Source organism: Podarcis filfolensis (assembly GCF_964270895.1).
Source record: "Podarcis filfolensis genome assembly, chromosome: 8".
NCBI lineage: Eukaryota > Metazoa > Chordata > Lepidosauria > Squamata > Lacertidae > Podarcis > Podarcis filfolensis.
The window spans coordinates 1,567,866-1,583,740 of record NC_139611.1 but is presented as its reverse complement, the minus strand read 5'-3'; the positions used below and the strand labels follow the sequence as shown (position 1 = coordinate 1,583,740).

General features: G+C 45.4%; 1 protein-coding gene across 4 annotated transcripts in view; it reads left to right on the top strand.

The window, feature by feature from the left end:
• Positions 1–15,875, top strand: part of PLAT (plasminogen activator, tissue type) — a 37,460-nt gene that overhangs the window by 4,239 nt on the left and 17,346 nt on the right. For 2 of the 4 annotated variants that reach the window (XM_083629486.1, XM_083629487.1), the window contains exons 2-6: positions 4,817–4,931; positions 5,965–6,004; positions 8,129–8,260; positions 8,694–8,810; positions 11,963–12,137. In XM_083629486.1, coding sequence (XP_083485612.1) covers positions 4,863–4,931; positions 5,965–6,004; positions 8,129–8,260; positions 8,694–8,810; positions 11,963–12,137 — 533 coding nt within the window. In that variant the 5' untranslated portion in view covers positions 4,817–4,862. Of the gene's footprint in view, positions 1–1,870; positions 4,932–5,964; positions 6,005–8,128; positions 8,261–8,693; positions 8,811–11,962; positions 12,138–15,875 lie in introns of all 4 variants that reach the window. The other 2 variants (XM_083629488.1, XM_083629489.1) reach the window with 2 other exon arrangements.

Sequence of the window (15,875 nt, the reverse complement as noted above, 5' to 3'; positions counted from 1 at the left end):
TATTTTTCTCTTTTGGACTTCCCTCAGCTTCTCTGACAATCATCCGTATTTGAATTTATTATCTACGCATTCCCAAAATTAATATCGCCTTTTAAGATACCTTTACAAACATTTTTGCATTCTTGCAATATTCCTTATTCTTTCACAAAGCTTCTTTAAAACCCACTAGCGTTGTTTGCTCATCACATACACTTTTCAAATACTCAGAAAATTTTCCCCAATCCTCAATGAACTTGTGATCTCATTGGTATCTTATTTTTCCAGATAGTTTGTCCAGTTCTGCATAGTCTTTTTGGGCCATTAATATTCTCGCTGCAGTTGCTGCATACTGAAAGAGTTTATGATCCTTTCTATTTATTTCATTTCTTGTTATTCCTAAAAGAAAGGCTTCTGGTTTCTTTACAAAATTATATTTCAACATCTTCTTTAACTCATTATATATCATCTCCCAGAACCCCCTCACTTTCTTGCATTCCCACCACATGTGAAAAAATGTTCCTTCTTTCTCTTTACATTTCCAACACTTATTACAATTTTTAAACATTTTTGCTAATTTAGCAGGTGTAATGTACCATCTATATACCATTTTCATAACATTTTCCTTTAAGGTGGTGCATGCTGTAAACTTCAAGTTATCATTCCATACTTTAGCCCAGTCTTCAAAATATATATTGTAACCAAAATCTCTGGCCCAGTGAATCATTACCGACTTAACTTCCTCGTCTATCGTATACCATTCCAATAACATTTTGTACATTTTAGAGATGATCTTACAATCATTATTCACTATTTCTGTTTGAAATTTTGAGTCTTTTTCTATATAACCCTTCTCTTTCAACTCTTTTTTAAACATATCATTTATCTGATAGTAGTGCAACCAATCGAATACATATTCTTTTACTTGTTCATATGGCTTCATTTTCCATTTCTCTCCTTCTTTAACCACCAATTCTCCGTAAGTGATCCAATTCCCTTTCATATTAGTTTTCTTAACACTCATAACCTCTAGTGGGGACAACCAGTGTGGAATTCCTGATTCCAATAAATTTTTTTATCTATCCCATACTTCAATTAACGATCTTCGGAAGATGTGGTTTTCAAAAGCTTTATGACTCTTCTTTTTCTCCAACCATAAATACGCGTGCCCCCCAAATCTGTTATCAAATCCTTCTAAATCCAATAATTTTGTATTCTTTAGTTTTATCCATTCTTTTAACCAACAGAGACATGATGCTTCATAGTAAAGTTTCAAGTCTGGCAGAGCAAAGCCTCCTCTTTCTTTTGCATCTGTTAATAACTTATATTGAATTCTTGGCTTTTTGCCCTGCCAGATATATCTTGAAATCACTCTTTGCCACTCTTTAAAAATCATTGTCCCCTTAAGTATCGGAATCATCTGAAATAAAAATAACATCTTTGGGAGTACACACATCTTAATTGTTGAGATTCTGCCCCAAAAAGGATAATTTCAACCTTCCCCACACCTCCAAATCTTTCTTAATTCCATTCCATACTGGTATATAATTGTTCTGGAACAAATCAATATTTTTGGGGGTTAGCCATATTCCCAAGTATTTTACTTTTTTCGCTACTTCAGTACCTATTTGTTGTTGCATTACTTCTGCTGTAGTTTGATCCATATTTTTTGCTATAACTTTAGTTTTTTTCCTATTTAATAAAAATCCTGCCACTTTACCAAATTGTTCAATTTCTTCTGACACTTCAGTTGCACTTTTCATCGGATCCTCCATCATTATTACCAAGTCATCTGCAAAGGCTTTCACTTTATATTCATTCTGACCTACTGTCACCCCTTTTATTTTCTCATTTTTCCTAATTGAATTCAGGAAGTCTTCCAGGACCAATATAGGGGGCTTTGGGGGCAGGAAGCAGGTTGGAGCTGGCAGCCTTTGGGTTCTTAGAACCATTTGCTTCCTTGAGATGTGCTTGCCAAACTCAATTTCCACCCCTGTAAACACAGCTGTATCTCTGACATGTGGATCCAGTTAGATTGCTTTATCTTTTTGGAACATCCTTGTTGCTGTCTGGAGAAAAGGGCGCAGGCACCATCATACAGAAAGTGGGCTCTGCACATCATTGGCCACTGGGAACAGCAGGTGTGGTTTCTGGGTTTCTTTTTAAAAAAATGCTGGTCAACTTTTTGTGCCAAGCACTCAGATGTGCAAATTGTCGTAATACTTTTCTACCATAATACAGCAATAATGATTTTTTTAAAAAACAGAGGGCAACAGTGCAGATTCAAATCCATTTACAAAGTGCAGAGGATATAGATCATAGAATTGTAGAGTTGGAGGGGACCACAAGGAACATCTAGTCCAACCCTCTGCAATGCAGGAATCTTTTGCCCAACATGGGGCGCAAACTCACAACCCTGAGTCTCCTGCTCTACTGACTGAGCCCTCTCAGTCTCTCTGTTGGAGTGCTAGTACTGAAGGGAGGTAAGAGAGACTCTCTGGGAAGCAATTCCACCATGGTAAAGGACCTTGTGGGGCCCTGCAAAATGTCGCTTTGTGTAGAGCAGCCCCTTCTTTGTCCAAGGGCCTTGTTGCCTTCTGGGGTGCGGGACACATGCTGTGGGGGGTGAGGGCAGAGCAATAAATGTGGATTTTGCCTTTGCACAGGAGGCTGGTTTACACACACACACACACACACACACACACAAACCTATCTCTCTGTTCTCCATCCCTGCAAGCTGAGAGTCACTATCAGCTTTCAAGGACATATTCCAGCCAGACAAGGAGGGTGCAGGGCACTGGATGAAGGAAGAGTTTGCTCATCCCGCTTTTGCCTGTGGTTTGTGGGTTCGCAAAACCTTTTCACAAACAAAAGAAATGTGTGTGTGTTCTGTGCCTATAGAACCAGCCAGCTTCTCAATAAGGCTGTGGGAGAGAGATTCATTCATGCTAACCTAATCTGCCCTTCCTAAGCTAATAAGCAAACTGAAACACACGTATTCCTTTTGCTTGCAAACTCACCAGCCATTCCTTGATTTTCAGGTTCCAGAAGGGACCGATGCCTCGCTTTGGTAGCTTAATGAAGTAATGCAAATGCAAACCTCTTGGGAGGTTTTTCTTTTCCTTAGGCAGGTGGCTACCTTTAAGCAAGGGTTTTAATTAATCTTTATCCAGTCTTCTCCCTCAGGCTTGATTTTCAAAATGCAAACATTATCAAAAAGTACAGTGCTACCCTCACTCAGTAAACTCAGGTTTTTATGGACCTCCAAATAAAATGTTTGCAGAGTAGTAGTATTAGTTTTCTTTTCTTTTCTATACCGCTTTATATTTTTAAGAAAAAGTCTCAAAGCCGTTTATAACACATTAAAACATCAAGTATAACAACCCAGAATAAAACATTACTGAAGAAAGTCAAAGATAAAGTATGTATTCAAAGCAGTGTAGTTAACAGGAAACTAAAGTCTTATCTTAAAGATTTCAAAACAAAACCTTATAAAGGTGGTCAACTACAGAATGTGCATTTAACGCACCAAACTCTTAAACATTTCAAAGAAGGAAGTCGGATATAAAATGCACATTTAAAACAGCACAATTAGCAAGAGAATAAAATTTTACCTTAAACCAGTTCTTTTTTTTTCTTAAAAAAATGTTTAGGGTTACTCTCATTTTCCTGCTCATATGGAAATACTGCCCCCCAATGAGGCCAAACTTAGATTCATAAAATGTTTAGGGGTCTGCGTCCCCCCAGAAAAAAGCACTTGTCTTAAACAGAGAACATACCTGCTGCGGTTGCTGCCAGGCCTGCCAGTGGTGGTTGGTGCTGGCTGTGAAAGCTCAGGCTTGCAGAACTGCGTCTGTGCTAAGAGAAAACCAAGATGGTCTCTGCCTCTTCAGCAGCCCCAGCTTTTGTAGCTGGAGTCAGTCAGGGCCCTTCCTCCCAGGCCAGGAGGGAAAAGGCCTGCAAGGCAGGGGTCAAGTCTTCCAGGACTCACAGCCAAGATGCTCTGCAGGAGGAGGCCTTCAGAAACCTTCAGTGACCTTGCTGGATGGCAGCACCTTTCTAAACCGTGTGCCCTCCAAGGTTTCGGGCTCAAATTTCCGTCCAGAGATTTTGGACCAAAACTCCCCTCAGTTTCAGCCAATTTGCCTAAAGCATCTGGAAAGGCAGCTTTAGAGGGCAATTTTAAAATAGGGAAAGTATGGGGATAAGGGGAAGGAGAAAATAAATTTTGCCTTTGGAGGAAGACTTGGATAATTTAGCACCCACAGCCACAACTTCTTTTGGGGTGGGCACAATGCCGTGAATATGGCAGCAAGAGAGTTAAACCAGAAGGGCAGCAGTCAAAGGCCTGGCTCTTGGCGTCGACTCAAGGCTACAAGAGGCTTTTTGTGGCTGCAGGGAAGTGAGTCAAGGAGGTGAAAGCACCGCCACCCGGATGAGCAGAGAGCCAAGACCACAAGCCCCATTGCTCCCAGGCCAAGTAACCTACTTTCATCAGCCAGTCAAAGGGAGGGACCAGAACGCAAACAGCCAGCCTGGGCTGACATTCTGGAGCAGATGCGCCTGGCTTGGAATCTACCAGTAAATATGCTCTGCTGCTGCGGCAGCTGCTGTTGCGCTTCCAGGCTCAGCTCTCCAGCTGAGAGGTCCGCTCTTGCTGCCCGGCCATCCGTTGTTGTGTGTGCTTCACGAGTCTTGGGCAAAGTTCCTAGAAGAAGCCAGTCAGCTCCCGGGCCAGAGTTTGCCATTGCAACTCCCTTCCTCCAAGTAGAGGTCTGCAGTTTTATGATGGGTTAGGTCTTCCTTAGTTGCCTTCTCTCCTACCTCTGCTTTCTTTTAGGCTTCTTGATTACACTTGGAAGAGAAGGCCTTGAAAAGACTTCAGAATGAGGCTGGGACAAGGACTCTCCCCATTTCTCCTGCTGCTGGGAGGATTTGCCACAATTCAGTGCCAGGTAAGAGCTCATCCTGCCAACCTGTCTGTTCACTTTGGCTTTTCTTTCCAGCCGCCTTAGCAGCGCATTAGAAGAGGGATAAGCAGACTTCCAGCTTGCGGTGCAGTTGGGTAATTTTAGACTCTGGACTTAAATCACCTTAGCAGGTTTGAGGGATGGGGAGCCTCTTGAGATGGTCATGTATTGCTTCACTTCCATTACAAGGCCAGCTCTGCTCTGTTGGGGGACCCCTGGTGCTGATGTCTGTCCCAAAATCCAACCCTGACAGCACTATGGGGCATGGCCTCTTGCTTCAATCCCTTACGCACCCGCCCCCCATAACGGCAAGAAGGACCAAGAGAGAATGTTGTAAGTGTGTCGTGCTTAGTTTTAAGTCCTGCGCTGCCACTCTTTGGGGGAGCAATCCTAACTGGTGCAGCAGCTGGCGGGCGGAGATGTGTTGGGGGAGAGGCAGACAATTGTTGCAGCAGCTTGAAGTAGTCCAACTGGACCCCATGCTATCATGCAATGTCATTGGAACTTGCTTGGGATCCAGTAGATCCTGGGCTGACTCAGCCCCTCCTTGCCTCTGGAGCATCACCTGCCTGGACATTTGGAGGGGGGGGTGCTCTGCACTGGTGGATTGACACTTGGGTCACCCCTCAGGCAGGATGCCAGTTTAGCCTGTAGTGGCACCTCCACCCAATCAAATTCGCTCTGGTGGGGGGGGGGACTAGGTTACTCAGCCAATTTATCTCTTCTTAAAAAACAGTGTTTAAGTGAGTTAAAGAACAAAGGGACCACCTGAGAACCCGTAACTCATTTTGCTTCACTTGGGAATGGCAGGACCTGGAGCTCTCCCTGCTCCACCTCCCTGCTGCAAAGCACCTCTAGCTTGCTGGTTGGGACTGATTGGAGTTGCAGCCCAAAATATCTGGAGGGCTCCGGGTTGGGGAAGGCTGCTCCAGAGCTTAGGAAGTAGCTGTGAAATAGGACTTTCTCTGACAACGTCTTTCCTTAAAAAAGCCAACGTTTCCCCTCTGTGTCTTGGCAGGAATTTTCTTGGTATGCTGCACTAGGAGCTCGGTCAAAGGGTAAGTAGCCAGGATTAGCAGCCAGTTCCAAAATGAATGAGTGGGGTGTGCTATTTTGAGCAGATAGACACAAACAAACTGGGTGGTCTATTTTGATTTTGCTCTCCCGGTCCTAGGGGTCCCCACACAGAGCACCAAACTAAGCCCCGTTCTGTGCTCAGGATCTGTAACTGGAATTTTAAGCAAGCATGGAAATCTGTGACCTAACTTGTTCAAAAACTTGTTCATAATTTGGGTTTTGTAAATGGAATGAAGTTGGGATTCGTTTGGCAAGGCCAAAAGGAGCGTAAAAGTAGCTATTGTTAATGATAATATTGGGATTTATCCAGAGCTTAGTCCTACTCTGAGTAGACCTATGGAAGTTAATGGACATGGCTGAGCTGCTTTAATTTCAATGAGGCTACTTGGAGCCTGACTAGCATTGGATACAAGGAAACACCATTAATATTAATATTTCATACACTGCTTAATGCCAAGCAGTTTTATGAAGTTGAGGATAAATGAGCTGTAGGACCAAAGCAGAATGGTCACGGGCGGGCAGGATTAGCTGCACAAGTATTCCAAGTTGCTGACCCCGGATACCCACATGGCGCGATCCGTTTGCTTGCAACAAGAGTGAGCACTGGGGACTTTAAAACTGCAGAGTGTATTGATGGTGTTTCCTGCTTGGCAGGGGGTTGGACTCGATGGCCCTTGTGGTCTCTTCCAACTCTATGATTCTATGATTCTATTGGAAGAAAGCAGGCTGCTTAAATCAGGCAGCACAACTGCCAATCCTGCATTGCTCCCCCTCGCCAAAATCGCCAGCTATTGCCTCCTTGCCCCCCAAGGCTCCTGGGACTTTAGGAGGCTCTGCCCAACATGGTGTTTCAAACTTTTCTCTGCAGCCATGAGGACCAGGCAGAAGCTTGCTTTTGATTAATATGAGTATTACAGGGACTGTCTAGTTGTTATGATCACTTGGCAGCCCTATGCAGATGCAAATAATGCACTGCCCTGGAGGAAAAATATTTTGGATTTACCACCCTCCCTTTGTCTGACAAGGTTTGAAAGTATTTCCAAGAACTTGGAAGAGAAGGTAGACATTTCCCTTTCTCCTTCACAGCACACATGGACCTTGGCCAAATGGCAGGCTCCAAAATGGCCCCATCACCCACAGACAACAGTGACTGCTGAGCAGGGGAGGCTTGTTCATGAGGGCATATGGGGCAGTGCCCTACCATCCTCAGTCTGCTTTCAAGGAGAGGATCTAGACACTAGGAGAGGATATATTGTTTAGTTGTTATCCTTCCTTGTTCACATTTGTAAGATCAGAGTACCATCCTTTGCAGCTTTTAAACTTGGAAGCTAAGGCAAGGTTAATTTAACCTTCTACAACAATAATCCAGGATGTTTTAAGGCAGATTGGATATCCTGGTGTTACTCCTTTTCTCCCCCTTAAAAACACCAATCACACAAACATTGTTTTGTGAAGAAATAAAAGTTGTATTTACTTACATAATCTAGATCTTGATACAGGAGTTAGAGTAGCAAAATGAAGGCAGGTTTAAAACTGCTAAGTTACCAAAGTACAAAGTGCTGTCTGAGCTGTTGACCTCAGATGGGCACGTGTGGTCAATTTGGAAGCAGGATAAAGAAAAAGGAGACTGCCCGGGCAGGAAGGAAGGATGTAGTGTAACATCTTCCTGCCAAGGCAGACAGAGGAAGTGATCTCACAGAGTTCTCTCTAGCAAATTTCACAGTAAAGCTCTATCAGTTCAGCCCCTTCATGTGCCTATCTAGCAAAGCATGAATTGTTGGTTTGACCATAATAATGTCCCACAACCCCCACCTGCCTGCCTTCTTACGTGTAACCCGTTGGCCTGCTTCATCCTCCTCCATCTCAGTGTTCCCCTTGTAGAGTTTTGCAGGGAGGAGGAAGATGGTGACAAACCTAGGATTTGCTGGCTCTGCCTGTCACTGGCGACCTGGCACCACCTACTGTTGGCCTCCTGGCTTATGTCCTCCCACTTCCAGCCACTATTGCTGCTGAGCAGGGAGCAAAGGGGAGTTTGGTGCCTGGAGGGTGGGAAGTGGTGGTGTGGGGGACTCTTCTCAGGAGCCCTTCCTCTCTCCTGATTGCAGTTGTATGCAAAGACCCAGTAACACAAGAGATCTACCAGTTCAGGGACAGCTGGCTACGCCAAAGAGAAAAAGAACTTGAATATTGTCGGTGTGCGATCAACAGCATCATTTGTCATATCGTGCCAGGCACAGGTGGGTATTAGATGGGTAGATATGGGAGACAGTTTGGGTGCAGGATGCGACAATGAAGCGCGTGACCCAAACTTTTGCAGCTTCTTTCATAGGACCCTGGGACCCGATGGCGGGAGCTTGACAATCTTGCCTTGGTCCTAGGAACACCTCTCCTGTGATGTTGCTCACTGTCCTCCTCCTCCTGCAGCAACTTGCAAGGCTTCCAAAGGTAGTGAGTGGGGTAGTTGAAAACGCCCGACCCACGATGTGGCTCCCTAGAACCCCTTTTAACTGCAGAGGCCAGCAAGTAGTGCACTTGAGACCTTCTGCAAGCCAAGTGTCTGCTCTGCCTTTGAGTTGCTCCTCCACCCCAAGAGGTTATGGGCCTAGGAACTGAAAGCACTCGACTGCTGGCGGGGGAAACCTGAGGTTCTCTTTCTTCTTTGTCTGACAGCCTGCAGCAGGAGGCAACAGTGCTTCAATGAGGGCCGCTGCAAGCAAGCATTATACTCTTCTAACTTCTTCATCTGCTTATGCCGCCCAGGCTACTCCGGGAAGCGCTGTGAGATTGGTGAGTAATTGGTATGCAATGTGGTTGGATGGCTGATTAATTGATTGATTGCATTTATAGTTCACCTTCTTCTCCAAGGAGTTCAAGGTATTATACGGGGGCCTCCCCCTCCTCATTTAATCCACACAACAACCCTGTGAAGCTGAGGGGCAGTGACTGGCTCTGCGTCGAACAGGATTTGAACCCCAATCTCCGAGGCCTGACACTCTAACCACTGCACCACATTTATTGTGGGCTGCAATATAAGGAGCCCTGACTTGGGTTGAAAGCCGCTGTGGAGACGCTTGGCCTTTATTTGGCTTTTATCTTGGTAATCCTTACAACAGTTCTAGGTGGCAGGCAGGCATTATTCTCCCCTGCCTTGCTTGTCTATTATTGGATGCATTTGATGTGGTACCTCGGGTTACATACGCTTCCGGTTACAGACTCCGCTAACCCAGAAATATTACCTCGGGTTAAGAACTTTGCTTCAGGATGCAAACAGAAATCGTGCAGCAGCAGCACAGCAGCAGCGGGAGGCTCCGTTAGCTAAAGTGGTGCTTCAGGTTAAGAACAGTTTCAGGTTAAGAACGGACCTCCGGAACAAATTAGGTACTTAATCCAAGGTACCACTGTACCGTATTGGCCCCAAAATAAGCCATACTTCCCCCCCTGAATTCTGATTGTGAAAAGTTAAAGTGTGGCTTATATTTGTGACCTTACGGTATCACTGCCCACGAGGGCAGCTGCCCACGAGGGCCGTCAGGGGGGTGGGACAACAGCGCCCGTCCCAACCACGTCTCTCAAGCCTCCCCTAAGCCACTGTAAGGAAGGGGGAGGGGGAGGCCTCCGGCAAAACGGTGTGGCTCCCCCCACAAGGAAGCAGCCCGGGAGTGTGGCAGAGGCCACCTACCACTGCCAAGCCTCTTCTGGTGTCGGCTTGAGGAGGTAGTGCCAGGAGGCGGTAGTGTTGGGAGGTGGGCGCGCAGCACCCTCAGAACTGAGCACCGGCACCAGCTTGGGGAGTGGGGTGGCAAGCACTGGTGCCGACCGCCCCCCATTGAGGGCAGTAGTGCCAGGAGGTGGGCTGCACCTGCAAATAAGCCTTGAATTTTAAAGGTGCGGCTTATTTGCGGGTGCGGCTTATATTTGGGCCAATACGGTAATCCATTGGCACAGTCAAATACAACATTCCTTGTTTGCCTAGAGTGGACACAGACAGGGGGATGTTGATCCAGCCAGTTGAACTTCCTGTTACACCTGGTCTGGAACATCCTCCCCCTGCATGTGACCAGGTAGGTGGGCGTAGCCCTTGCAGACCCCACAAAAGGTCCAGTCACGCAGCCGCCCTCCTCTCTTGATGCTGCTTCTTCCTCTTGATGCCATGCTCTCCTGATCCTGATGCATTTTGCTGTCTGCTGGCTCTCAGCCACCGGGACAGGGGCTCATTCCCATATGGGATGAACTCAAGCTCTCTTCCGTAACTCTAAGCTGAAGCCTGCCTTCAGGATCCAGCTGTGAACTGAATGTGAGTAAACTTCGTATTACTCTTAAAAGAAGCTTCTTGTGTATTTATTCTTTTTAGGAGGGATAAAAGGGGTCTTATCAGGAACAAAATCCAATCTGAACAAAGCCAGATTGGATTACTTAAGTATAGAGATTCAACCGAATCCACCAACTAGCTTCCTGCTATATATTGGGGAATGAACTTTGCTGTATGACTCACTTGCGTGAGTTAGGAAGGATAATATTTAATCAATATATCCTCTCCTAGTATCCACAACATTCCCACATTTGATTTATTACCTTCCCTCAGTGTAAGATCCAAGGGTGGGTCACAACAATTTAAAATACAACATACAAAAAGCAGTTTAAAAGAAATAAAACCAATGGCTGCAGTTGCTTACACAGAAAAATTCTGGTCTGCTTAAGACCACATCTGCGTTTGACACAAATGAAGCCATAATATGAACTGGAAACTTCTTTGCCTGCACCTTTTTGGGGAAAATAGTTGTGGGTCCCCAATTTGGAGAACACTCCTGAACCAGATCAGAAGCCTGCTTTGGTTCCCCACTGAAAATGGCCCCCTGCCTGCCTGGCTGCTGCTGCTGCTGCTGTTACGATTAATTAGTACAAGACTGCATATGCTGCCTTTCATTTCAAGAAGAAATACTTGAATTTGGTATACCTGCAGCAGTTTTTTCTCCAAAATAAAAGCGAGCAAGTTTAAGCAGCCTTGTTCCAAGATGTGACTGTGGTGGGATGGTCAGAATGCCAGCTCCTACTCCGGGAGGGGAGGGTTCAATTCCCCACTCAGCCAGGAAGCACCTTGGGTGACCTTGGGCCACTCGGCATTTGCAGCCTGCCTCACAGGGTTGTTGTGAGGAAGAAACGGGGAGGAGGAGAACCATGTACACCACCTTTTGTGTGTGTGTGTGTGTGTGTGTGTGTGTTTATTACATTTATATACCACCTTTACTCCCAAGCAGCTCCTTGGAAGAAAAGGGTGGTATAGAAATGTAATAAATAAATTATAATAAAAATAAATTGTGTGTAGCTTGGCTGCCAGGCCTGCTGGCTTTGCTAGCTGTGCCTGTGAGGGAGAGGCAGCATGGAAACAGGATCTGGCATAAAGTGTCATGAGCTTCCTGCTTCTTCCCGTCCAAGATGGCTGGAATAGTGGGGAAGGAGGAGGGCTGCATCACGGAGCAGGGAAGATATCAGCGGAGATCGCCTTCCATCCTCCACCTCATCTGGCAGGGGGCAAAAATGGGCACAGGAGGAAATGTGAATTTTGCTTTGGTTCATGAGGCTGGTTTCTACACACAAACTGTGGCATTCCTCTCTATCCTCCAGCCAGACAAGCAAGAACCATTATCAGAGTTCAAGACCACATTCCAGCAAGTCAAAAACATTTGAGGAGAGGTTGCAAAGTAGGGCTAGTGAGAGGGGTGGAGATGCTGAGGGCTGGGGGGCCTGGAGAGAGTCCCAGGAGCCAAACAGAATAGACCTGGGGGGTCCCATGTGGCCCACAGGCCTCTGCCGTCTAGCCCCCAGTGACCACAGCTGCAATCTCCCATCTTGATCCTGAGCAGCCCCATGGATGCAAGATGTGTGCAGAGTACCTTTGGAGAACAGGAGGGAGACTGAATACTCTGCTCCTCCTTTTTCAGATACCAAAGCCAAGTGTTACGAGGGCGCTGGAGAGGGCTACATGGGGACATGGAACACAACTGTGAGTGGAGCCAAGTGCTTGAACTGGAAGCTCGATTCCTTGAGGAATAAGCGGTACAATGCGTACCGGGCAGATGCCGCTAGGTTGGGCCTTGGAAACCACAACTATTGCAGGTGAGAAAGTGAGTTTAGGAGGGGCCTCTTCCTCTTCTTGCCCCCCAATACTGCCCCCCATCTTCCTGCCCCCCAATACTGGGGGACATTATTGCAGTCAAACCAATAATTCATGTTTTACCAGATAGGTACATGAAGGGGCGGAGGCTCATAGAGCTTTCTTGTCAAATTTGCTAGAGAGAACTCTGTGAGATCACTTCCTTTGTCTGCTTTGGCAGGAAGCTGTGGCACTACATCCTTCCAGCCTGGGCAGCCTCCTCTTTCTTCGTCATGCTTCCAATCTGACCACATGTCCATGTCTGAGGTCTGCAGCTCAGACATAATTTTGAACTTACCTTTTGTACTTTGGTAACTTAGATATTACAATCGTACTTTGGTTTTGGAACAACTTATTTCCTGAACATTTTGGCTCCTGAATGCTGCAAACCCAGAAGTGACTGTTCCAGTTTGCAAACTATTTTTGGAAGCTGAACGTCCAACAGGGCTTCTGCGGCTTCCAATTGACTACAGGAACTTCCTGCAGCCAATCAGAAGCCAAGCTTTAGTTTCTGAACATTTTGGAAGTCAAATGGACTTCCAGAATGGATTCCTTTCGACTTCCAAGGTACGACTGTAGTTATAAACATGCTTTTATTTGGTGCTGCAATTGCTACTTCAACCTAGATTATGTAAGTAAATACTACTTTTACTTATTTACAAAACAATGTGTGATTGTTACAATGGGTAATACCAGGAAAATCCAGTCTGCCTTTAGAGCATCCTGGATTATTGTTTGTAGAAGCTTAAATCAAATTTTTCTTAGCTTCAAAGTTTAAGCTGCAAAGAATGGTACTCTGTTGATTTCACAAATGTGAGCAAGGAAGGATAATAACTAAACCATGTATCCTCTCCTAGTGCCGAAATCCATTCCCACAAATACATCCTTGTAGGCAAAATCTACTCTGAGCGGGAGAAATATTGACATTGTCAAATAAGGATGCTGCAGAGCTGGAAAAGGTTCAGAAAAGGGCAACCAAAATGTTTGAGAGCATCTCCACTGTGAGGAAAGGTTACAACATTTTAGTTTAGTGTAAGTGAGACTTGGGGAAGACACACAAGGTGGAGGTGTATAATATCATTTCATCATAATTTCATGAAACTGTGCGCTTTGTGGAGAAAGGGAATAAATAGAAGACATCTAGGCCATATAGTGAAGCTGAAGATTGGAAGATTCAGGGCTGACAACAGGAAGGACGTCTTCCCTCAGGGCTTAGAATTAAACTATGGAGCTCCTTCCCCCAAGGCAGCGTAGTGTCAACCACCAACTTGGGCTGAGAAGACCAATTCCCACAAGCCTAAGAGAAGCCTGTGGGAGCGGGTGGAGGCAGAGCAGAGTCAAAATGGCCAGCAGCCATCAAGAGCCCTCTCCTCCTCCTCCTCCTCCTCCTCCTCCTCCTCCTCCATGAATTGGTCCAATCCTCTTTTAAAGACTTTCCGGTTGGTGGTTACCACTGCCCCTGTGGGAGGGAGTTCCAGAGCTGAATTCTGCACTTCATGAAGAAATACTTTTTAAAAATCTATCCTGAATCTTCCAACATTCAGCTTCATTGGGTGTGTTATGAGAGAGGGAAGAAAACGTCTCCAACCACTTTCTTCATGCCTTGCATAATTTCATAAAATTTCATCATGTCACCTCGCACTTGCCTTTTCTCTAAATTAAAAAGTCCCTAATGCAACAGCCTTTCTTCCTAGGAGAGTCACTCCATCCCTTAATTATTTTGGTGGCCCTTTTCTTGACCTTTTCCTGGGGGATAAGGCTGTCAGTGGCTACTGGCCTTGACGGAGGCGATGCTTCACTTCGGGGGGAGGCAGTCGGCTTCTGAATAGCAAGTGGGGGGCGGGACAGGGCAAGTGCTGTTGCACCCAGGAAAGGCTGCTTCCAAGCCTTTCACTGAAAATGCGACTTCCGGTATGATGGCGACCAGCACTCTACTAATGTGAGCCCGTTGATTTTATCTTTTTATTTTCTCTTACTCCTTTTAAAGACTATTTTAAAGACTATTTTAATGAACACTGAGCTCAGATAAATTTAAGCACCTCACCGCATTCTATCCCACGCTTTGTATTCCTGACTCTTCTTGGAAGTTTAAAGCTGAATTGACTATCTTATCACATTGCGAAGAGTTTACAGGAAGACTCATGGGCTGTTCCCACCACAAGTTTGGAGGCACAGACGGAGCATAATTTAGTGTTATGCCAATAACCTTTCGCACACTACTCCTCCTTGAATAGGATACTTTCAAGGAAAATACTCCCTCAACTCTTTGAAAAACCTAGGGAAGATAGAAGAGCGAGGTAAAGGGAGAGATGACTCAGCAATTAGACAGCCCTGCTGATGCGAGGAGGGGGGTTGGAAAACGCTGCAGAGAATCTGAGGACTTAGAGGAAATGGCATGTTTGCCCCTCACCAAGCAAACCAAAATCAGCGAATTCTTTAATGGAAAAACAAAGGATACTTTTAATATTCCGACCTCGAATAGCTTCTCTCCATTAGCAGAGATAATAGATAAGGAAACTACACCGAAGGAATTATCCGCTAAACAACCCACTAACCCCTTAAACAACACCATCACGAGACCAAAAGGTCCCAAAAAAGTTCCAACTATGCCCATTCAGGCGGAAGACTACATCAGAGAACAAGAAAACCATCTCTCTGAATTACTACTGGAACACTCTACCACGTTAGACCTAGTGGCTAAAACCGTGGACTGTATCTTTAAATACATAAGAGACATCAAAGGCTCTCTAGAGAAGATTTTATCCTTTGTATCCCCAAAAGTTAATGTCAGCCCCGTAGATGCTTCACCGGAGGATAGGGCCGAACCAACACCTAGAGTACCTGTCCTACTGTGCTCAACTTCGCAGACTGGCTGCAAATTTGAAAATGAACAAACTATGGAAGATTTACACACCATATCTTCCTACAATCTCTCACTACAAGCCACTAGACTCTGTTTAATTATCCTCCCCTTCAAAGGTCAGGTTGTTAACTGGTCGTCTATATATGTCGCAAGAAGGCATCTAGCTGAGCTTTTGGGCGTAAATCCCCTTTCCATCGATCTGAAATCCACTGTCCACATTTACAGCAAGCCACACATGCAGAGGATACTGCTCACCTTCGAATCTAAAAAGTTTCCAACTTATATGATGTCCCTACGAAGCTACCTGACTAATTATGGAATTTTTATTACAAGAGTTTTTATCAACACTAAGATTTGCCCTCTTATACTCTACTCTCCAGCTAAAAGGAAAGCAATTAAAAATGAGGGCACCCCACTTATTACGAGCTCTTCCTCTCCACCCTCAGACTTAATCAGTTGGACAGAGACCCCCATGCCCCTCCTATCAAAGGCTACTCATCTAGAGAATTTGATGGAGCAGGAGTTACTTGTTTCCTTCTCACATCTGCCAAAAGCCGAACAAACAGAGATAACGGACAGACTAGATGAGTTATTACTCTATCTCCGCAACTCTGAAGATCTAGCGCCCACAAAAGAGGCAAATACTCCACCTAACTTGGAGCGAAAAATGGGATATGAATCTCCTCAGGTCACGTCAGAACACACACCCCTACTCTGCCCAACTGAAATCCATGCCGAAATCTCTGTGGCGCCCCTAATCACATTACCGGAGACTTTACCATCCAATGGATGCATGTTCCACGACCCCGGGAAAGCCCTAGATGCTATTGAAGAGACA